Consider the following 23,235-nt stretch of genomic DNA (forward strand, 5'->3'; position numbering starts at 1 on the left):
CACACAGCGCGGCTTGTGGGATCTCAGTTCTCTGACCACGGATTGAACCCGGGCCACGGCAGTGAAAGCGCTGAATCCTAACCACTAGACCACCAGGGAACTCCCTGTACACTTCAAATACATAGAGTATTATTTGTCAATTATACCTCAATAAGCTGGAGAAAAGAAAAGAGAAAAGAGATCTAAACACCACAAGCAGAACCATTAAGGACAGCCTTGGAAAACAGCCCATGGTCCAGGTAAGTAATGGCCATGACAATACCTTCAATTCCTGGCACATGGAGGCAGAACAAAATGTCAGATGATAAAAAGGAACAAAACCTGGGACACAGAAGTACCATGGACCTGGATATACCACCTGAGCAGTGAAAGGGCAAGTTTAAGATGCAATCCTTTAGCCTCACTGCAAAACTGCTTACCTAAAATCCATCTCTATGAGGGTTGAGTGCAGATTGTATTGGGGCTACGGGGAGAGAAGGGGGCAGTGCAAACAACCCAGCCCTACCTATCACAGCAACTACCCAGAAAGCTGAGGAAACAAGCAGTGCCCAAGGTCCATATGTGAGAAGGGCAGAGCACACCTTGGAGAAAAGAGGGTGAGGCAGGATACAGAGCCTAGCCCAGGTCACTGGGAAGGGTGAGGCTCTTACCCAGTGAAGATATAAGTGCAAAGTTCTCCAGCATCACATCATGGTACAGGAGTTTCTGAGCCTCATCAAGGAGCTTCCATTCCTCCCAGGAGAAGTACAGGGCAATGTCCTCAAAGGACACACCACCCTGTCATGAATGAGATAGATGAAACATAAACATTCTCTCTCTGCGGACCCACAATTCATCTCCTCACACATGTATTCCACGGTCATCCTCCATCAGAGCTCCCCACGTCAGGCCTGGTGCCAATGATGCCTGATCTCTCCTCACTGTGTTCAGCCCTCAGCAACAAAAGGCGGTGGCCAGGGGGATAAACGCCATCTAAACTCTGGGCCTGGCCTACAGGGCCCCATCCCTCCCCCCAAGTAATTCCCCTGAGGTCTCCCACATTGTGCCTCCAAGACACAGCCAAACATGGGCTCATCTTTACCCTTAATCCCCAACACCAGGGCCTGTGGGCCCTCAGCTCACACTTCCCCTTGATGTGCATGTCATTCAGTTGACCAAACCTCTTTCACATCTTCAGACCTCACGGTTGCACTCCCACAGCTCTACCACCTCCCTGTCCCACATCACAGGCACCTCTCTGGACTCACTCAGGTACTTGGAACGTGGCATCCACAGAGTGCTTCACAAAATCAAACATGATCTGGTACAATCCCAGTTCTCTGAGGGAGCCCATAGCCAGGTAAAGCCCTGACATGTTTCAGTATTAGCCACCCAGAACCAGTGAGGGACTGGGACACCCTCTCCTGCCTTACATAGGTTCCATAAGTGCCTCTTCAACCTTCAGAACCTGGGCGAAAAAGGAAGGCAACCATGGCTGGGCTCCATGTGTGCAGGACTCCACTGTAACCCCACCCAGCCCTGGAACCTAGTGACCTCAGGCTGACTGACTAACCTCTGCTGCCTCTTGCCAGATCCTGTGACCTTGGACGAGGACTCAACTCCCTGTGCCTGTTTGTCACCCTCATTCCAATCCGTTCGTACTCTTCTTCAGCTTTTTGAAAACTTTTAAAGCCCTCACATACACTGCTCCTCGTCCGTTCACAGCCCTCCGTGGCTCCCAGGTCCCTCAGAATAAAGGAACAACCTCTCTCTCTGCCGGTCCAGGCGTGATTCCACCTCACACTCTCTTTACTGCAGTCATAAAATGCACCCCAGGTTTCCCGAATCCTCCTGGCTCAGTCCGACCTCCAAGCCTTTGCACCTGCCGGTCCCTCCGCCTGTCACCCTCGCCCACGCGCCGCCCATGGCTGCCTCACCATCCTGGACACCGCGGCCTGGGCTGCGGGAACGTGAGCAGGCACCCCACACTCGAGGCTTTAGTGTCTGGTGCAGTGTGGGCGGTGAGGGGCCGGAGGACGAGCGTTTACCTCAGGCGGGTCCCTCAGCGCCGCCGCCGCCATCGGACTCGGTGGACGGAGCGGGGCCGGGAGCTGCGAGAGAGGAGGTGAAACGCGGGCACGGCGGTCAATCTCCCGGGCTTGGCGCGGGATACCCCGGGCGCCAGCCCTGTGTGGCGGGGACAGGCCCTCCTTTCAGATCTTCTCGGTCCAGTCACCTCGATCCTGACACAACGCTCCAGAGAGCGAGCAAATTGGAGGGGAGCAAAAATGACCGCCACAACAGGGTCGCCGGAAGTCCCGCCCAGACGCGCACGCGCGGGAACCCCTCACCCTGATTGGCCGTTGCCTCGTAACTGCGGCCTCTCGGCCCGTGCCTTCTGGGTAATGTACTTCCCAGAGCTCCAGAGGCCGCGGCGAAGCTAGTTCATAATGTTCAACCGGAGCATTGGATTTGCAGCCCCCTGAGGAACGCTGCTGGTGGTGTTCCTACCTCAAAGGAAGGAGGGGCTTTGGTCGTTGTTAAAGGCCGCGAAGAGACATTATTTCAGACTCCATGAAGCCCAGGCAGCTCCTAGAGGATAAAACTATTATTTGCGATGCTCTCAAATCTACTTATATAAATGGCCGTATCATTCCAGTCATTCGTACATTAAATGAGTCCACACATAGCTAGAAACATTGTTAATTGCTCTTCAAATGCATGTGGCCTGAAGTGTTATTCAGTTTTTAAAGTTTCAGTTTGTTTGGTCAGGAAGAAGAAAGACTCCATACAGGTCCATGACAGAAAAGCAAGTAGTGCGATGTTAGGCTGCCCTGAAGCAGATGGACAAGCATGAGCTCTGCCTCTGGTTCCCATAGAAAACGCTTCCCCTGCCTATGTTATCAGTCAGTTTGAGGAGTAGAAGCAAAAATGAACAGGCTCATCAGAAATGGAAGAAAAATAGGAATTGCCAAACTAAATGCCCTAAATTGTATAAAAGCTAATTTTTAATTTTGTGGCCTTTTTAGAACTATTACATTTGTGTCCCCTCTCTCTCTATATATATATATATATATATGTATTTTGTTACACAAATCAACCCATTTATTAAAGGCTAGCAAGGTTTCAAATGGTGGTGCTTCTACTGGTCCTTCAATTCCTTCAGTTGTCTGATGGCAGACTTTACTGTGACAGAAGTGGTGTTGTAGGCCTAACTATATTTCTTGGGTGTTGAGGTCATTTATTTGGTGATGAGAAAATATTAAATGAGAATTGTGTTAGTCTGCTAGGGCTGCCATAACATTTGAATACTACTGAAACCTCGGGTAGTCGTAAGTTATAAACTGTAACCTGCCTTCACTGATCAAGCTCACTTTGCTTTTTACAAAAACTTGCAGGCACTCCCAAGCGGCAAATAGCCTAAACAATAAGATCTTTGCCCAAGTTGTGTTTTAGGAAATTGGGAGTCAGCTGTGTCCAGTTTGAGCTCGAGCTGGTTAAAACTGGTTAAGACCACCGACCCTCCATCTGGGCATGTGCAAATGTTGGCGCAGTGACCTTCTGATGTCAGACGGCCAACAGCCCACCCTCAGAACATGCTAACGCTGCCATTTTCTGAACAGGTGTCTCATGAAAAAGTCTGTAGCTTACTTTTACCTGTGCAGAAGAACAATCACCTTTTCTCATCTTCAATTTCCATCCCCTCACCCCCACCCAGCTTTATCCCATAAACATTCCTAGCCCCTCCCCTTTGGGGAGGTGAATATGAGATCTCTCTTTGCTTCAGCTTGCTTGGCTAAATTACGAAAAAAGTTTCTCTGCTGCAAACCTCAGTGACTCAGCGTTTGGCTTAATGTGCATTGGGCAAATGAAACTGGTTTAGTAAGAGTATAGACTGGGTGGCTTAAATAACAGAAATTAATTTTCTTGCAGTTCTGGATGCTGAAAGTCTAACAGGAAGGTGTCAAAAGGTATAGTTTTTCCTGAGGCTTCTGTTTTGGCTTTTGGGTAGCCAACTTCTTGCTCTGTCCTCACATGGCCTTTTCTCCCCGTGTGCATACTCCTGGTGTCTATCCCTCATCTTATGAGTGATGCAATGAAATTTATATTTCAAGGCAGGACAAGAAAATTTAAACATAAAATTTTCTGCTTTGGCCTCTCGACCTCCTTAATGTGCAGTGTGCATCTGCATTACACACTAACTAGTCTTCCTCAAAGATGGGAATGCTTTCTTAACTGTAAAGATCAATTTTTTTTTCCCTTTCTTCTGATGCTAGCAATGTAACTTCTTAAAAGATTAGCATTCCTTCCCAACTCTATTGGGGGTTCTGGTGACTCACTGACTGCTTTGTACATGCTTACTTCACCTATGAACTTTGTGTAAATGTCAGCATGTCATTTTTCTGTATGATCCTTTGTCTCATAAATGTGTATCATTGTGCCTTCAACTTCTAACAGGCAGAACAGATCTCAGACATTCTGAGACTCTGTCTCCCGCGTTATAAACCTGTTTAATTGAATAAAGTTCACTTTTTTCTTTTTTTTTTTTGTGGTACGCGGGCCTCTCACTGTTGTGGCCTCTCCCGTTGTGGAGCACAGGCTCCAGACACGCAGGCTCAGCGGTCATGGCTCACAGGCCCAGCCACTCCGCAGCATGTAGGACCTTCCCGGACCAGGGCACGAACCCGTGTCCCCTGCATCGGCAGGCGGACTCCCAACCACTGCACCAGCAGGGAAGCCCCTTCTTGATTGTTAATTGAGTTGTCAACAGAAGGAAACCAGTCTTAATGGAATACAGCCACACTCTTATAACCTCACTTATCCTTATTTACCTCTATAAATATCCTATGTCCAAATACAGTCCCTTTGTGAGTTAGTGCTTCAACATTTGACAGGTATTATGTTAATAAATGTTAGTGGTAATAAAAGGCAAATAACTTACTACAGCTGGATAATAAAGAGGAAAAGAGCATTCAACTTTAAAAAGTATCCTCCAATTGCCAACAGATCACAATTTCTGAAGTGCACTTTCATAAAAGCATAATTTCCAAAATATGCCTATTAAATACTGTAAATGCATCACTTCTAAGAACTACTTCAAACACAAAGTTTTCAATTAAAACATATTAAATGATGCTAAAATGTAGAGTTTAATAAAGTAAATTTATTTGAATTGGATACTTACACTTGTTATCATATACAACACTGATTATTATCCCACCTGACTAATCCCCCACACTCATCATCTTCCCTACAAAAAGTTCGGATCATTCTCATCACTGAGATATCCTCTGATACCCGACAAAAAAACTTTCACCTGCTTCCTCTGCTTCTTTTCTCATCACTCTTCCCATCGCACACTGTACCAAAAACACATCGATCTTCCTTCAGTCTTTGAATTCCATATGACTTTACAGCTCAAGAGTATTCCCAGGTCTTTAGCTCTCCAAATGAAACATCTATTTTCCCCACTATGCTTTGTAAATTCAAATAAATCTTTTAAGTGTCAACATAATGTTTAACGTTTAAATTAAAGTGCTGTTATAACCTACACTCCTAAATCTTGAACATTCTCTATATTATCATAAAATTCCCTGAACCTGTAGTGAATAACATATAATTTTAGAAAATTATTTTTGAATAATTATGAGTAGCTTTCATGTTATTATACTCTACATGTAATATGAAGCAGAGTTATTATCACTGTTATCAATTTTGAGTCAAAATCTTCTGCAAGATGAAATGACATAAAACATGAGCCTACAAATACATAAAGTTGATTAAATAAATGGCAGGGTGTTCTAGAGAGAACTTAAAGCCCAGGAACTACACTCAGAGTATTTGTTTTCCTTGCCCAACAGGAAAGCTAAACTGAGAGAGCTGAATGTCACTGCCAAAGAGCACTAAGGGATGAATGTCAGGAAACCTGAAAATACCTTTGCAGAGGCGTTCATTAGACCATGGTGTGGGTTCATAATCAGGGTTATCCAAAAAGATAAAATAAAAAGAGAGGGTAAAAGCAGACAACATATTCACCAGAATGAGAATGGTGAACGTGGGTTTTTTCCTCAGCACGATAAGAATGGTGCTTTGGTCTCATGGGAAAGTCTAGGGGAGAGGCAGCTGCTGTGAACACATTGGATTCTCTGCTTGTGTCTGTATGGGAAAAGACCCATGGAGCCGCTGGTATACCATGAGCCCGTAACACATCAGGTCAATGAAGAACAACATGAATGCATGTAGTGAGGCAATACACCTTTCTGAAATGACTGAAAAACAGTATCTATGAATTTTTTCTGTAGTTGTTTTTCCTCTCTTGGTCCAGTTTACTCACAGCAACTAAAGGTATTTATCAGGTGCTACAGTATCCAGCAGAGGAAAGAGCAGAATCGAATGCACTTGGGAGATGTCACTGAATTCCACCCACCTTGAAATACTGGGGCAAAGCTTAATGGCTAAGACAACTCCTCCTGCCCACTCTGTGAAGACAAAGGACAAATTTATATCCAATATCATCCAGAAAATACTTCCTTCCAAAACTGCCACTGTCTTCAAAGACGCTTTACAGAGACACCATGAGGAGAACCTCTTGGCCAAGACAAGCTGTTCTATCAAATCTCTTGAAACATAATCCCATCAATGCACGTCAGTCTCTTTGAATCTGTTAAAAATAAGTTGATAAATATTGGACACTTTGAAATAATTAGGCGTCACTCTTTCATCCAGTACATTTTCTGATTCTACCATTTCTCACACTCTTTGCAACTCCAGTTTTTTTAAATTTATTTTTTGGCTGCGTTAGGTCTTCGTTGCTGCGCACAGGCTTTCTCTCTAGTTGTGGTGAGCGGGGTCTGCTCTTCATTGCGGTGCACCAGCTTCTCATTGCTGGGGTTTCTCTTGTTTTGGAGCATGGGCTCTAGGCAGGCAGGCTCAGTAGTTTCGGCACGCGGGCCCTAGATTGTGTGGACTTCAGCAGTTGCAGCACGTGGGCTCAGTAGTTGTGGCGCATAGGCTTAGTTATTCCGCAGCACCTGGGATCTTCCCGGACCAGGGATTGAACCCGTGTCCCCTGCATTGGCAGGCAGATTCTAAACCACTGCACCACTAGGGAAGTCCCTACAACTCCACTTTTTTAGAGCGTTTTCCCTCTCTTATTCTATTATCTCAACTCTTAGGTAACTCTTCACCCATTCTACGTGCAGTTTTATCCTCACAAAACCAATGTCATGAGCAAACTCCTAAACATAACAGTGATAGGTAAGATTCTGGTTAAACTTCCTCTCAGTAGCTCTTGACACCATTGATAATTTTTGCATTTTTAACTTAAATTTGCTGATTTTTCATTTTCTCTCATCCACGTAGTAATGGAATTCCTGGGAGTTTAATCAATAGTCATCTCTCCTCACAATCTGCACACATTAGTGAGCTCATTCAATGTCATGGCATAAATACCACTGTAAGCCAAAATTTTCCAAATTCCTATCTTTGCACATGTACACAGGGGTCGTTTTACCCGGTAGATAAAGGTCTGAGACAACATCAGGTCATGTACTTGCTGGGAAGGAATTTTTATTTCATACGTAAATGTAGTGGCAGTGTGAGCATGGGGACTTGAGATTATCTTAGAGAAACATTTTTAAATGATCAAATTATTGAGAACTCTTAGTAGTGATTAAGTAATTTATTGAGGAGGGGGAGAAGCCAGGAACCCAGGCCATAACATATCTGAAGTGGCTGGAAAAGATCAGGTAAAATTGATAGGCAAGACACAGTCTAAAAAGTGACAGAAAACAGCTAAGACAAAGGATGGGCTTCACGGGCTGTGTTTCTCGCCAACCCAAGTGTTTTACCTAGAAAATATTATTATTTTTCATTTCTGATTTCTGAGCACTATTGCAGCCTGGAAAAAGGAGAAAAGAGAAAAGTAGGGAGAACTTACAGAATCTTAAAAAGGAACATGAACAAAATGGGTATACTTTTATTCACTGCTTCAATAGGCATGTGTTAAGCATCTGATGTGTGTCAAACATTATTCGTGTCTATAAGAGGTATCAGGAAGAAAAATATCTGGTAAAGGACCTGCCTCTATTAAGCCAATACTAGCAACAAAAAAGATATACATCAGACAAAACAAATAATAAATAAAATATGCAATATACTGTAAGATGATAAGGGTACAGACAAGGATAGAAGGAACTGTGCCTCCACACTGTGTGTACACACACACACACACACACACACACACACACACACCCCTACTGATTCTGTTTCTCTGAAGAACACCGACTAGTACAGACTTTGGCACCATGAAGAGGGGTGCTACTATGACAAATACCTACACATATTCAAGTGGCTTTGGAACTGGGTAATGAGCAGAGCTGAAGGAGTTTTGAAGAACATGTTAGAAAAGGCCTAGACTGCCCTGAAGAGACTGTTGATTGAAATATGAAAGTTAAAGGTGATTCTGAAGAGGGCTCAGAGAGAAAAAAAGGAGAGCTGTAGAAAAAGCTCCTGTATCATCTTACAGATATACATATATCATCATAAACAGAAGAGTGGTAGAAATATAAATATTAAAGCTGCTTTTGATGAGGCCTGAAACAAAAATGTGGGAACATGTTATTTGAAACGGGAGAAAAGGCAATCATTGTTATAGTGGCAAAGAACTTGGCCAAACTGCATTTTCACGTTTTGTGGAAAGTAGAACCTGTTAGTGATGAACCTGGATACTGACATGAGATTTTTAAGCAAGCTCTTGAAGGCATGGCCTGGTTTCTCCTTGCTGTTCACAGTACATGCAAGAGGAGAGAGAGAGAAACTAAAGTAGGAATTGTTAAGCAAAAAGGAACAGGAACTTGAAGACTAGGGGAATTCTAAGCCCATCTCTCTTCTAAAAACTGGGGAAGCCTGCTCCTGAGAGAACATCAAGGCTGTGGCTGGATGATTATTTGTTGAAGATATGATGGGCATGTGATGCATGATCCAAGGGGTTAAGACTTTGCGGGCAAGTGGGTTGGAGTCAATGTATTTTTTATGTGAGAAGGACATGAATTCAGTGATGCCAGAGTATGAAGTATTATGGGCTGAGTTGTGTCCTCCCATGTCCCCCACCAAATTCATATGTTTAAATCCTAACCCCCAGGACCTATGAATAAGCCTGTATTTGGAGACAGGGTCTTTAAAGAGTTAATTCAGTTACTGTGAGTTCATTAGGGTGGGCCCTAACCCAATATGACTTGTGTCCCTATAATAGGAGGAGATTAGAACACAGACACTTACAGAGGGAACTCGGCCTATAAGCTGTCTTTAGACGGCAACATCTGCTATTCCTGCAGTCTCCAACCTGCCAGCCTTCCCTGCAGGTTTTGGACTTGCTATCCACAATTTTGTGAGCCAGTTCCTTAAAATGTCTCTCTCTCACCACTGTTATCGCTGAGAAAAGATAAATAGATAAATAAATAATAAATTAAGTCTCTCTCTCTCCCTTTCTATACATCGGTTATATTACTACAGAAAACTCTGAATAGTCTCTGTAAACTTTCAGTGACTAGTATAGAACTGAACACCTCCATCTTCTTTCTTACTGGTTCTGGGAAACAGGATGCACTTTATTTTATCAGTAATTTTACGTCTACAGCAAATTACTGGGATCAATGCAAAGAAGGTACCTCTCATCCGAAATAATAAACACTTCATTCAATAAATGAAAGAATGAATGAAAGATTGCCAAGCTTAGAGGGAAGGAATAATGAAGGTGCATAATGGTATTAAGGTCTAAGTGTTTCCCTGAAAGTCACCACTGGCTCCAGATCTCTGAGGATTTCTAACGACTTCTCCCCACTCATTCTTTGAGCAGTGATAACTTGGTCTGATCTGACCTCCAAAATTCAAGCCACAGAGCTGGGTGGGGGTGGGGGTGGAATTTTCCTGTCACATCCCCTGAAAATAAGATGTGCTTGATTCAGTCCCTAAGTGTCCTTCCACAACAATCACTCTGAAAAAGACAGGACACAGACTAGATGTTTTTCATGAATGACTGCAATTTTTAATGGGGATGAGACAAGTGACCACAACTGGTCCAGGTTTCAAAGATATTTTGTGATATCTTGTAATTACCCAAACTTTGTGGTGCTCACTCCCATTTAAATGATGTATCTAGTTATTATTTAAATTCATTTATGTAATTTCTCTTTATTATAATTCCCTATATCTTTCTATAATTTGCATGTATTGATTAATTTCATACATACCCCCCTACACATTTTTTGTTTTGGTTTACCAGTGTTTTCCTGATTATTTTTTCAATGTGTACTATAAAACCTAGACCTTTTGGTTAGAAAATTTTGAGTAGATTTAAGTGTATATACATAAAATGCTATTTCCTCATTCTTCTGTTTACTCCCCCATCCTCTATAATACAGGAGTTAAGTTCTGTTATCAACTACTGTGTATCCTGCCAGAAATATTTTATTTGTTAGCATATAATCATGATAACTACTCTGTACTTCATCAAAAGTTAGATGTCCCCTAAACTCTAGTTTGAATTAACCATTTGTTATTTAATAATTTATTAACTGGGACTTCCCTGGTGGTCCAGTGGTTAAGAATCAGTCTTGAAATGCAGGCGACGCCAGTTCAATCCCTGGTCAGGGAGCTAAGATCCCACATGCCATGGGGCAACTAAGCCCACATGCCGCAACTACTGACCCCATGCTGAAACTACTAAGCCCGCGCACCACAACTAGAGAGCCCGCATGCTTCAACTACAGACCCTATGCGCTCTGGAACCCTCGTGCCACAACTACAGAGGCCGTACACTCTGGAGCCCGTGCACCAAAACTAGAGAAAAGCCCATGCACCGCAATGAAAGATCCCGTGTGCGACACCTAAGACCTGATGCAGACAAAAAATAAAATAAATAAATAAAATAAGTAAATATAAAAACAGTTTAATAATTTATTGACCATTAACATAAACAAGTAAATATGAATCTGAAGAATGTGATGCTATGATGAATCCTAATTTGAATTCTTTGGAAGCATCAAAATTTTAGGTGGTTTAAAAAAATTGCTCTTGGGACATCCCTGGCGGTCCAGTGCTTAAGACGCCGTGCTTCCACTGCAGAGGAACGGGTTCCATCCCTGGTTGGGGAACTAAGATGCCGCATACGGTACAGCACAGCCAAAAAACAAGACAAAAAATTGTTGTTCACGTAAATGTGGTTAATAAACTTGTTTTGCTCTTGTTTTTCTTTATATGACAATAAACAGACACCTCACAAAAGAAGATACATAGATGGCAAACAGCATATGGAAAGATGCTCAATATCATTTGTTATTAGGAATTTCAAATTAAAACGAGGTATCACTACATATCTTTGAGAAATAGCCAAATCCAGAACTCTGACACTACCAAATGCTGATGAGGATATGGAGAAACAGAAACTCTCATTCAATGCTGGTGGGAATGCAAAATGGTAGAGCCACTTTGGAATACAGTTTGGCAGTTTCCTATAAAATTCACCATACTCTTTTCATATAGTTTGGCATGGAGCTCCTTGGTATTTACCCAAAGCAGCTGAAAACTTATGTCCACACAAAATCCTCAGATGAATGTTTACAGCAGCTTTTTGTTCTCCAAGTTGGATCTTCATTGCTGTGTGCAGGCTTTCTGTAGTTGTGCGAGCAGGGGCTACTCGCTCAGGCAGGATAAACCCAAGGAGAAACACGCCAAGACACAGAGTACTCAAACTGACAAAAATTAAAGACAAAGAAAAATTATTGAAAGCAACAAGGGAAAAACAATACATAACATACAAGGGAACTCCTATAAGGTTAACAGCTGATTTCTCAGCAGAAACTCTACAAGCCAGAAGGGAGTGGCATAATATATTTAAAGTGATGAAAGGGAAGAACCTACAACCTATATTGCTCTACCCAGCAAGGATCTCATTCAAATTTGACAGAGAAATCAAAAGTTTTACAGACAAGCAAAAGCTAAGAGAATTCAGCACCATAAAACCAGCTCTACAAAAAACGCTAAAGGAACTTCTATAAGTGGGAAACACAAGAGAAGAAAAGGACCTACAAAAACAAACCCATAACAATTAAGAAAATGGTAATAGGAACATACATATTGATAATTGCCTTAAACGTGAATGGATTAAATGCTCCAACCGAAAGACACAGGCTTGCTGAATGGATACAAAAACAACACCCATATATATGCTGTCCACAAGAGACCCACTTCAGACCTAGGGACACATACAGACTGAAAGTGAGGGGATGGAAAAAGATATTCCATGCAAATGGAAATCAAAAGAAAGCTGGAGTAGCAATACTCATATCAGATATAATAGACTTTAAAATAAAGAATGTTTTAAGAGACAAGGAAGGAGACTACATAGTGATCAAGGGATCAATCCAAGAAGAAGATATAACAATTATAAATATATATGCACCCAACATAGGAGCACCTCAATACATAAGGCAACTGCTAACAGCTATAAAAGAAGAAATCAACAGTAACACAGTAATAGTGGGGGACTTTAACACCTCACTTACACCAATGGACAGATCATCCAGACAGAAAATTAAAAACAAAACAGAAGCTTTAAATGACACAATAGGCCAGATAGATTTAATTGAGATTTATAGGACATTCCATCCAAGAACAGCAAATTACACTTTCTTCTCAAGTGCACATGGAACATTCTCCAGGACAGATCACATCTTGGGTCACAAATCAAGCCTCAGTAAATTTAAGAAAATTGAAATCATATCAAGCATCTTTTCTGACCACAACGCTATGAGATTAGAAATCAATTACAGGGAAAAAAAGGTAAAAAACACAAACACGTGGAGGCTACACATACGATACTAAATAACCAAGGGATCACTGAGGAAATCAAAGGGGAAATCAAAAAATACCTAGAGACAAATTACAACAAAAACATGATGATCCAAAACCATGGATGCAGCAAAAGCATTTCTAAGGGGGAAGTTTATAGCAATACAAGCCTACCTCAAGAAACAAGAAAAATCACAAATAAACAATCTAATGTTATACCTAAAGGAACTAGAGAAAGAAGAACAAACAAAACCCAAAGTTAGTAGAAGCAAAGAAATAAAGATGAGAGCAGAAATAAATGAAACAGAAACAAAACAATAGCAAAGATCAATAAAACTAAAAGCTCATTCTTTCAGAAGGTAAACAAAACTGATAAACCTTTAGCCAGACTCATCAAGAAAAAGAGAGAGAGGACTCAAATCAATAAAATTAGAGGGACTTCCCTGGTGGTGCAGTGGTTAGGAATCCACCTGCCAATGAAAGGGACATGGGTTCAAGCCCTGGTCTGGGAAGATCCCACATGCCGTGCAGCAACTAAGCCTGTGTGCCACAACTACTGAGACTGAGCTCTAGAGTCCACAAGCCACAACTATGGAAGCCCGAGTGCCTAGAGGCTGTGCTCCGCATCAAGAGAAGCCACTGCAATGAGAAGCCTGCACACCACAATGAAGAGTAGCCCCCACTTGGCGTAACTAGAGGAAGCCCGCGTGTAGCAATGAAGACCCAATGCAGCCAAAAATAAATAAATAAAATAAATAAATTTATTAAATAAATAAATAAAATTAGAAATGAAAAGGGAGAAGTTACAATGGACACTGCAGAAATACAAAGAATCATAAGAGACAACTACAAGCAACTCTATGCCAATAAAAAGGACAACCTGGAAGAAATGGACAAATTCTTAGGTATAAAACCTTCCAAGACTGAACCAGGAAGAAATAGAAAATATGAACAGACCAATCACAAGTTATGAAATTGAAACTGTATTAAAAAATCTTCCAGGAAACAAAAGTCCAGGACCCCATGGCTTCACAGGTGAATTCTATCAAACATTTAGAGAAGAGCTAACATCCATCCTTCTCAAACTCTTCCAAAAAATTGCAGAGGAAGGAACACTCCCAACTCATTCTGTGAGGCCACCATCACCCTGATACCAAATCCAGACAAAGATACGACAAAAAGAGAAAATTACAGACAAATATCACTGATGAATATACATGCAAAAATCTTCAACAAAATACCAGCAAACAGAATCCAACAACACATTGAAAGGATCACACACCATGATCAAGTGGGATTTATCCCAAGGATGCAAGGATTCGTCAATGTACACAAATCAATGTGATACACCATATTAACAAACTGAAGAACAAAAACCATATGATAATCTCAATAGATGCAGAAAAAGCTTTTGACAAAATTCAACACCATCTTATGATAAAAACTCTCCAGAAAGTGGGCATAGAGGGAACGTACCTCAACATAATAAAGGCCATATATGAATAACCCATAGCAAACATCATTCTCAATGGTGGAAAAGTGAAAGCATTTCCTCTAAGATCAGGAACAAGACATGGATGTCCACTCTTGCCACTATTATTCAACGTCCTAGCCATGGCAATCAGAGAAGAAAAAGAAATAAAAGGAATACAAATTGGGAAAGAAGAAGTAAAACTGTCAGTGTTTGCAAATGACATGATACTATACATAGAGAATCCTAAAGATGCTATCAGAAAACTACCAGAGCTAATCAATGAATTTGGTAAAGCTGCAGGATACAAAATTAATGCACAGAAATCTCTTGCATTCCTATACACTAACAACGAAAGATCAGAAAGAGAAATTAAGGAAACAATCCCATTCACCATTGCAACAAAAAGAATAAAATACCTAGGAATAAACCTACCTAAGGAGACAAAAGACCTGTATTCAGAAAACTATAAGACACTGATGAAAGAAATCAAAGATGACACAAACAGATGGAGAGATATACCATGTTCTTATATTGGAAGAATCAATATTGTGAAAATCACTATACTACCCAAAGCAATCTACAGATTCAATGCAATCCCTATCAAATTACCAGTGGCATTTCTTACAGAACTAGTACACAAATTCTTAAAATTTGTATAAAGACACAAAAGACCCCGAACAGCCAAAGCAGTCTTGAGGGAAAAAAACGGATCTGGAGGAATCAGACTCCCTGACTTCAGACTATACTACAAAGCTAAAGTAATCAAGACAGTATGGTACTGGCACAAAAACAGAAATAGAGATCAATGGAACAGGATAGAAAGCCCAGAGATAAACCCACGGACCTATGGTCAACTAATCTATGACAAAGGAGGCAAGGATATACAATGGAGAAAAGACAGTCTCTTCAATAAGTGGTGCTGGGAAAACTGGACAGCTACATGTAAAAGAATGAAATTAGAACACTCCCTAACACCATCCACAAAAATAAACTCAAAATGGATTAGAGACCTAAATGTTAAGATTAGACACTATAAAACTCTTAGATGAAAACATACGAAGAAAACTCTGACATAAATCACAGCAAGATCCTTTTTGACCCACCTCCTAGAGTAATGGAAATAAAAGCAAAAATAAACAACTGGGACCTAATGAAACTTAAAAGCTTTGCAAAGCAAAGGAGGCTACAAACAAGATGAAAAGACAACCCTCAGAATGGGAGAAAATGTTTGCAAACAAATCAATGGACAAAGGATTTATCTCCAAAATACGTAAACAGCTTATGCAGCTTGATATTAAAAAAACAAACAGGGGCTTCCCTGGTGGCGCAGTGGTTGAGAGTCCGCCTGCCAATGCAGGGGATACGGGTTCGTGCCCTGCTCCGGGAGGATCCCACGTGCTGCGGAGTGGCTGGGCCCGTGAGCCATGGTGACTGGGCCTGCGCGTTTGGAGCCTGTGCTCTGCAGCAGGAGAGGCCACAGCAGTGAGAGGCCCGCGTACAGCACAAAAAGAAAAAAAAAAAAAAAAAAAAAAAAAAAAAACAACCTGGGCTTCCCTGGTGGCGCAGTGGTTGAGAATCTGCCTGCCGATGCAGGGGACACAGATTCGTGCCCTGGTCAGGGAAGATTCCACATGCCGCGGAGCGGCTGGGCCCGTGAGCCACGGCCGCTGAGCCTGTGCGTCCAGAGCCTGTGCTCTGCAACGGGAGAGGCCACAACAGTGAGAGGCCTGCGTACCACCAAAAAAACAAAAACAAAAACAAACAAAAACAACCCAATCAAAAAATGGGCAAAAGACCTAAACAGACATTTCTCCAGAAAAGACATACAGATGGTCAAGAAGCACATGAAAATCTGCTCAACATCACTAATTATTAGAGAAATGCATAGGGCTTCCCTGGTGGTGCAGTGGTGAAGAATCTGCCTGCCAATGCAGGGAACATGGGTTCAATTCCTGGTCGGGGAAGATCCCACATGTCACAAAGCAACTAAGCCCATGCGCCAGAACTACTGAGCCTGCGCACTGGAGCCCGCAAGCCACAACTACTGAGCCTACGTGCCACAACTACTGAAGCCTGCATGCCTAGAGCCCATGCTCCATAACAAGAGAAGCCACTGCAATGAGAAGCCCATGTGCCACAACAAACAGTAGCCCTCACTCTCCACAACTAGAGAAAGCCTGCGTGTAGCAACGAAGACCCAATGCAGCCAAAAATAAATAAATAAAAAAATTTTTAAAAAGAAATGCAAATCAAAACTACAATGAGGTATCACCTCACAGCAGTTAGAATGGGCATCATCAGAAAATCTACAAACAACAAATGCTGGAGAGGATGTGGAAAAAAGGGAGAGGCCACCACAACGAGAAGCCCGTGCACAAGAACGAAGACCTAATGCAGCCAAAAATAAAATTAATTAATTAAAAAGAAAACAAAACAAAAAGACACAGGCACACCAATGTTAATTGCAGCACTATTTACAACAGCCAGGTTATGGAAGCAACCTAAATGCCTATTGACACACGAATGGATAAAGATGTGGTACATATATACAATGGAATATTACCCATAAAAAGGAACAAAATTGGGTCATTTGTAGAGATGTGGATGGATCTAGAGAATGTCATACAGAATGAAGTAAGTCAGAAAGAGAAAAACAAATATTGTATATTAACACATACATGTGGAATCTAGATAAATGGTACAGATGAACTGGTTTGCAGGGCAGAAACAGAGACACAGATGTAGAGAACAAATATGGACACCAAGGGGGGAAAGCGGTGTTGGTGCTGGTGGTGGTGGTGGTATGAATTGGGAGATTGGGGTTGACATATACACACTAATATGCATAAAATAGATAACTAATAAGAACCTGCTGTATAAAAAAATAAATTCAAAACCTCAAAAATAAAACAAAAAAAACCCCCTGAATGCATATGACAAAGTGAAAGAAGCCAACCTGAAAAAGGTATATACACTGTATGACTGCAAATATATGACATTCTAGAAAAGACCAAACTGTGGAGAGAGTAAAAAGATCAGGGCTTGCCACAGGTTAAATGGGAAGGAGACATGAATAGGCAGAGCACAGATTTTTAGGGCAGAAACTACTCTGTATGATACTGTAAAGGTGGATACATATCATTATACATTTGTCAAAACCCACAGAATTCACAACATCAGAAGTGAACCCTAATGTCAACTGTGGATTTGAGGTGATAATGATGTGTCAGTACAGATTCATAGATTGTAACAAATGTCCCACTCTGGTGTGGAATGTTGACAGTCAGGGAGGCTCTGCTTATGTGGGGAAAGAGGGTACATGGGAACTCTCCTGTACCTTCCACTTGGATTTGCTGGGAAACTAAAACTGTTTTGTTTTGTTTTTTAAAAAAATATTTATTTATTTATTTATGGCTGCGAAGGGTCCTAGTTGCAGCACACAAGCTTCTTAGTTGTGGCCTACATGCAGGATCTAGTGCCTCGACCAGGGATTGAACCCGGGTCCCCTGAACTGGGAGTGAGGAGTCTTAACCACTGGACTACCAAGGATGTCCCTTGAAACTGTTCTTAAAAATAAAGTCCAGGGCTTCCCTGGTGGTGCAGTGGCTGCAAGTCCACCTGCTGATGCAAGGGACACAGGTTCGTGCCCCGGTCTGGGAAGATCCCACATGCCGCAGAGCGGCTGGGCCCATGAGCCATGGCCGCTGAGCCTGTGCTTCCGGAGCCCGTGCTCTGCAATGGGAGAGGCCACAACAGTGAGAGGCCTGCGTACCACAAAAAAAAAAAAAAAAAAAAGTCCAATTAAAAAATCTGGATTTGATAACCTGCTTAACAGAGTGAAAAATTAATCAGAGCTGCAAAACAACAGTACACTTAGTTGTATCTTGTCTTCTCCAGTTTGCAACTCTACCCCCGTGGTTAACTGTACTCCTTTGACTTACATCTCTTGAAGCTGTTGACCATGGCTTGGGTAAAATGATGAAAAACAGAGTGAAAGAGACTTCATTGTAATACTCTCTGAAATTTGAAGGCTAAGTAGTGCAATATAAAGAAGAGTGGTGCCCTAAAAAAAAAAAGGATAATACTTTAGCAAATAGAGGGAAAATATTTGTTTTCCAATATTTGTTCATTATGGAAATAATGACATTTTAAATATTAACTTTAAATTTTCAGACATTTGTGAAAAAGGGTTAATATTGATAAAATAAACCAAGTGAACCCATCACAGTTTCACAGGACCCACCCACAGCCAAATTTACTTCATGTATAAACCCACCCAATTTCCCTCCAAATTATGTTAAAGAAAATTCAAGAAGCTATATAATTGTGCCTCTAAACACTTCAGTGAATATTTATAAAGAAGAGGGATGGGAGTTGCCTGGCAGTCCAGGGGTTAGGACTCTCTACCTTGCCACTGCAGGGGGCACAGGTGCGATCCTGGGTCAAGGAATTAAGATCCTGCAAGTCACATGGCGTGGCTAAAAAAAAAAGAAAAAGAGAGAGAAGGATATTTTACTTAACATATAGTATCTTAATCACATATAAGTTAAATGGTAATTGCTTAAAATCATCAAATACCAAGTCAGTATTCAAATTTTGATGTGTTGATTAAACATTCAGAGTAGTTTGTTGGAATCAGCATTGATTTTTCTGACCATTGTTTCACACTTATATATTGTCTAGGTTTGATTATATTCCATAGATATCCTGCCTCTTTTATCTTAACATACTTTATGAAAGTGTTCATTATATCTTATAGAATTTAACATGGACTAATTAGGCTTACTGCCTCATGATGTAATAAACAGGTACTTAATGGGTGGGTTAGAATTAGATTTGTTATTTGGGTAGAATTATTAATATGGGGTCATTGCTACTTTTTTTTTTTTTTTTTTTTTTTGGCAGTACGAGGGCCTCTCACTGTTGTGGCCTCTCCCGTTGCCAAGCACAGGCTCTGGACGCGCAGGCTCAGCGGCCATGGCTCACGGGCCCAGCCGCTCTGCGGCATGTGGGATCCTCCCAGACCGGGGCACGAACCCGCGTCCCCTGCATCGGCAGGCGGACTCTCAACCACTGCGTCACCAGGGAAGGCCCATTGCTACTTTTTTAAAAATATGGTATTCCAAAAACAAGATGTCTCCTTACCTCTATTTTTGTCATATTAATATCAATATATTCAGCAGGTCCTTGTACTATCAGCCAATCTACCCATAATGACACTCAATTGAAACATAAAAATAAATTAATTTTCCTTCCATTCTTAGAAAAATAAAGCTATCTGCCCAAAATATTGTAACACTTTCTTCTTCCCCTTCTTCCTGTTCTCCATCTTCTTCTTTTTCACTTAACAGTATTTCCTGGAGCTGCAGCAATCAAGAGAACTTCCTCTTCACCTCCACAGCAGTCTAATGCTCCATCTTGGGAAGCACCATGACTTATTCAATCTTCCATGGACAGACATCAGATTAGTTCCAGTCTTTGTTATCATAAAAACACTTCACAAAAAATAAATTCATATGTATGAAGGTCCTGATGTTGGAAAAGCAGGTTATGTGAAAAATCACTTATGAGTGTTAATGATAATCAGCCAATTTTATTTTAAAGTTTCCTTACTTATCTGATTCAAGAAAAATCAAGCCCCTCAAATCCTCTAAAAGGATAAAAATGGATCTGGGAGTTTTAATACTACACTGACAGGAGTGACAAGGGTGGACATCCTTATCTTGTTCCTGTCTTAATTAAAGGGGTAGTTTTCAGTGTTTCACCATTGAACATGTTAACTATGAGCTTGTCATATATGACCTTTAATATGTTGAGGTATGTTCCCTGTAACCCACTTTGTTGTATGTTTTTACCATGAATGGACGTCAAATGGTGTTGAATGCTTTTTCTGCACCTATTGAGATGATCAGATGGTTACCCTTCATTTTGTTCATGTTGAACCATTCTTCTGTCCCTGGAATAAAACCCACTTAATCATGGTGTATGATCCTTTTGATGAACTGTTGAATTGAGTTTGCTAAAATTTTGTTCAGGATTTTTCCACGTATGTTCATCACAGATATTGGCCTGTAATTTTTTTGGTGTGTTGTCTGTGGTTTTGGTATCAGGGTAATGTTGGATTCATAAAATCAGTTCAGAGGTATTTCCTGGAATCCCCTGGCAATCCAGTGGTTAAGACTTCTCACTTTCACTGCTGAGGACCTGGGTTCAATCCCTGGTTGGGGAACTGGGATCCTGCAAGCCACGTAGTGTGGCCAAAAAAAAAAAAAAAAAAAGTTTATCCTTCTAATTTTTTGGAGTAGTTTGGGAAGGGTAAGTATTAAATCTTCTTTGAACATTTGGTAGAATTCACCTGTGAAGCTGTCTGGTCCTGGATTGGCTTTGGGAGCTTTTTGATTACTGTTTCATTCTCTGTACTAATGACTGCTTTATTTAGATTTTGTTTCCTCCTGATTCAGTCTTGGAAGGTTGTATGATTTCAAGAATTTGTCCATTTCTTCTAGGTTGTCCAATTTGTTGGTGTATAGATATTCATAATAGTCTCTTATAATCTTTTGTATTTCTGTGGTATCTGTTATCTTCCCTCTTTTGTTTCTGGTTTTATCAGGGCCTTCCCTCTTTTTTTTTTTTTTGGTGAGTCTAGCTAACAGTTTGTCAATTTTGTTTATCTTTTCAAAGAACCAGCTCTTAGTTTGATTTTTTTCTATTGCCGTTACAGTCTCTATTTCATCTATTTCTACAATGATCTTTATAATTTCTTCCTTCTACTAACTTTGGGTTTCATTTATTTTTTTATTGTCCCTTTAGGTGTAAGGTTAGATTGTTTATTTGGGATTTTTCTTGTTTCTTGAGGTAGGCTGTACCGCCTCACTAGTTGAGGTCAGGTTTGGCTGTCATGCCCAGTACAGAGTTGGGGGGGTGCGGGTGGGAGGGGGCACTTCCTGCTGGCTGCATCCTGCCCTGCAGATCCATTCCTGAAAACGTCCTTACACACTTGGGAGCTAACATGTGGGCATCAGCCTCTGGTGGGAGAAGTAGGGGTTCAGCCTATGAAGCACCTGTGTGCACCTGACCACTGATGTGAGACAAAGGGTCTCCATCTCTGTGGGGAGTGGGACTGACAAAGCCTGGCCTAATGCTTCAGATTCCTTCCCACTTACCACTGCCCAAGGAGGGCTCTCCCTGAGAGGACTCTGCCACAGGATTTCCTGCTGACTGACTAGCCCTGAGCTCTGTTGTCTCCACCTCCTGCTCTCTGGGATCTGCTTCCCTGTGTAGGTCTGGAAAATGCCCTGGCGGGAGGATAGGAGGATGTGATCTGACCTGGAGTGCTATCCTGTTCTTTCAGGGTTATAGCCCTGCACTGTTTTTTGGCCTTGCCCCACAGCATGTGGGATCTTCGTGCCGCGACCAGGAATCACACCAACGCCCCTGCATTGGAAGCGCACAGTCTTGACCACTGGACCACCAGGTAAGTCCGCGATAACTTTTAAAACCCTAACACATAATATGTTCCTTTTCTATCCACTACCCTCCGTGGCCTCCAGGTCCCTTAGAAAAAGGAACAACCTCTCTGCCGAACCAGGCGTCACTCTACCACACACTCTGTTCCCTGCAAGCGGAAGGCTCATCCTAGGTTTCCCGAATACTCCCGCCTCAATCCGACCTCCAAGCCTTTGCACCTGCCAGTCCCTCCGCCTGGCACCCTCTCCCACGCGGCATCACACTGTCGGAAACAGAGTCCCAACCACGACCGCCTCACCGTCCTGGACACCGTGGCCTGGCCTGCAGGCACGTGAGCAAGGCGCCCCGCACTCGGGGCTTTAGTGTCTTATGGGGTGAGGGCGGTGAGGGCCCGGAGGACGAGCGTTTACCTGAGGCCGGTCCCTCAGCGCCGGCGCCGCCATCGGACTCTGTGGACGGAGCGGGGCGGGGACAGGCCGGACGCGGGCACGTCGGACCCTCTCCCGGGCCCGCGCGGGCCACCCCGGGCGGCGTCCCCGAACTTCAGACCCGCCTCTGTGCCGCGTGGACAGCGCCTCCTGTCGCATTTTCTCACCCCGTCACCCTAGTCCCAACCCAGCGGCCGAGAGCCAAAACAGACCCGGACAATTAAAATGGCCGTCACTAGGAAGAGGCCGGAAGTCCCGCCCCGAGCCGAGGAATTTTCCCGGAAATGCCATTATCCTGTACTATCACTGGCTCAACCTGCCGCAATTTCTTCTGGGTAATATAGTTCCTAGAGCCCTAGAGGCCGCAGCGAAGGGTATTTTCATTCCTGACCAACTAGAACCTGTCCCACGCGGATCCAGGAAGGATGCTGTGAGCTGGTCATCCGGCCTCAAGAAAGGCAGGGCTTTGCTCGTTAACTGCAGCAAAAAGACATAATTTTAGACTTCGTGAATCTCAGCTGCCAAAGGATTAAAATATCATTTAAGGTAATTCCCTGGTGCTCCAGTGGTTAGGACTCAGCGCTAACACTGCAGGGGGCCCGGGTTTGATCCCTGATCGGGATATTAAGATTCCGCAAGGCGCGCAACGTGGGGGGAAAAAAAAAATCATTTGAGACGCTCTCAGATCTACTGTTCTAAATGGCCATTTTACTATAGAGTCATTCAGACATAAAATGATTCAGTGCATAGCTGGATATATTATATACTTGTCATTCAAATGCATGTAGCCGGAAGCTATCCATTGTAAGTGTGTGTGTGCATTTAGTTGTATTATGACTGGCTATAAGCAAAACAGTCCGTACAGAACCATGACTGGGAAGAAAGAAGACGGATATTCTGAGGGTAGTCACATTCCACTACCCTCCCCAGCTCTGACAACCACTCAATTTGATCTTTTAGTTTACCGACAGAGTCAGACATTTTATGCAGCTGCTTTACATTTTATCTCAATAAACCCTCAGATTGATTTCCACTCCT

At 42.3% G+C, this 23,235-nt stretch overlaps 1 protein-coding gene across 10 annotated transcripts in view; it reads right to left on the reverse strand.

The window, feature by feature from the left end:
• LOC131744773 (zinc finger protein 256-like) overlaps nt 1-22,485 on the reverse strand; it is a 38,665-nt gene extending 16,180 nt beyond the window's left edge. The window contains exons 1-7 of one of the 10 annotated variants that reach the window (XM_067019848.1): nt 22,180-22,485; nt 18,710-18,780; nt 18,244-18,365; nt 11,548-11,729; nt 6,407-11,132; nt 2,491-2,571; nt 651-777 (exon numbers count right to left, since the gene is read on the reverse strand). In XM_067019848.1, coding sequence (XP_066875949.1) covers nt 651-684 — 34 coding nt within the window. In that variant the 5' untranslated portion in view covers nt 685-777; nt 2,491-2,571; nt 6,407-11,132; ... (2 more) ...; nt 18,710-18,780; nt 22,180-22,485. Of the gene's footprint in view, nt 1-650; nt 778-2,027; nt 2,405-2,490; nt 2,572-6,406; nt 11,133-11,547; nt 11,730-18,243; nt 18,366-18,709; nt 18,781-22,179 lie in introns of those variants that run through there. The other 9 variants (XM_067019850.1, XM_067019849.1, XM_067019851.1 and 6 more) reach the window with 9 other exon arrangements.
• Between the last annotated feature and the right edge of the window lie 750 nt (nt 22,486-23,235).

The sequence above is a fragment of the Kogia breviceps genome, chromosome 18 (genome assembly GCF_026419965.1).
Source record: "Kogia breviceps isolate mKogBre1 chromosome 18, mKogBre1 haplotype 1, whole genome shotgun sequence".
In the NCBI taxonomy this organism is placed as follows: domain Eukaryota; kingdom Metazoa; phylum Chordata; class Mammalia; order Artiodactyla; family Physeteridae; genus Kogia; species Kogia breviceps.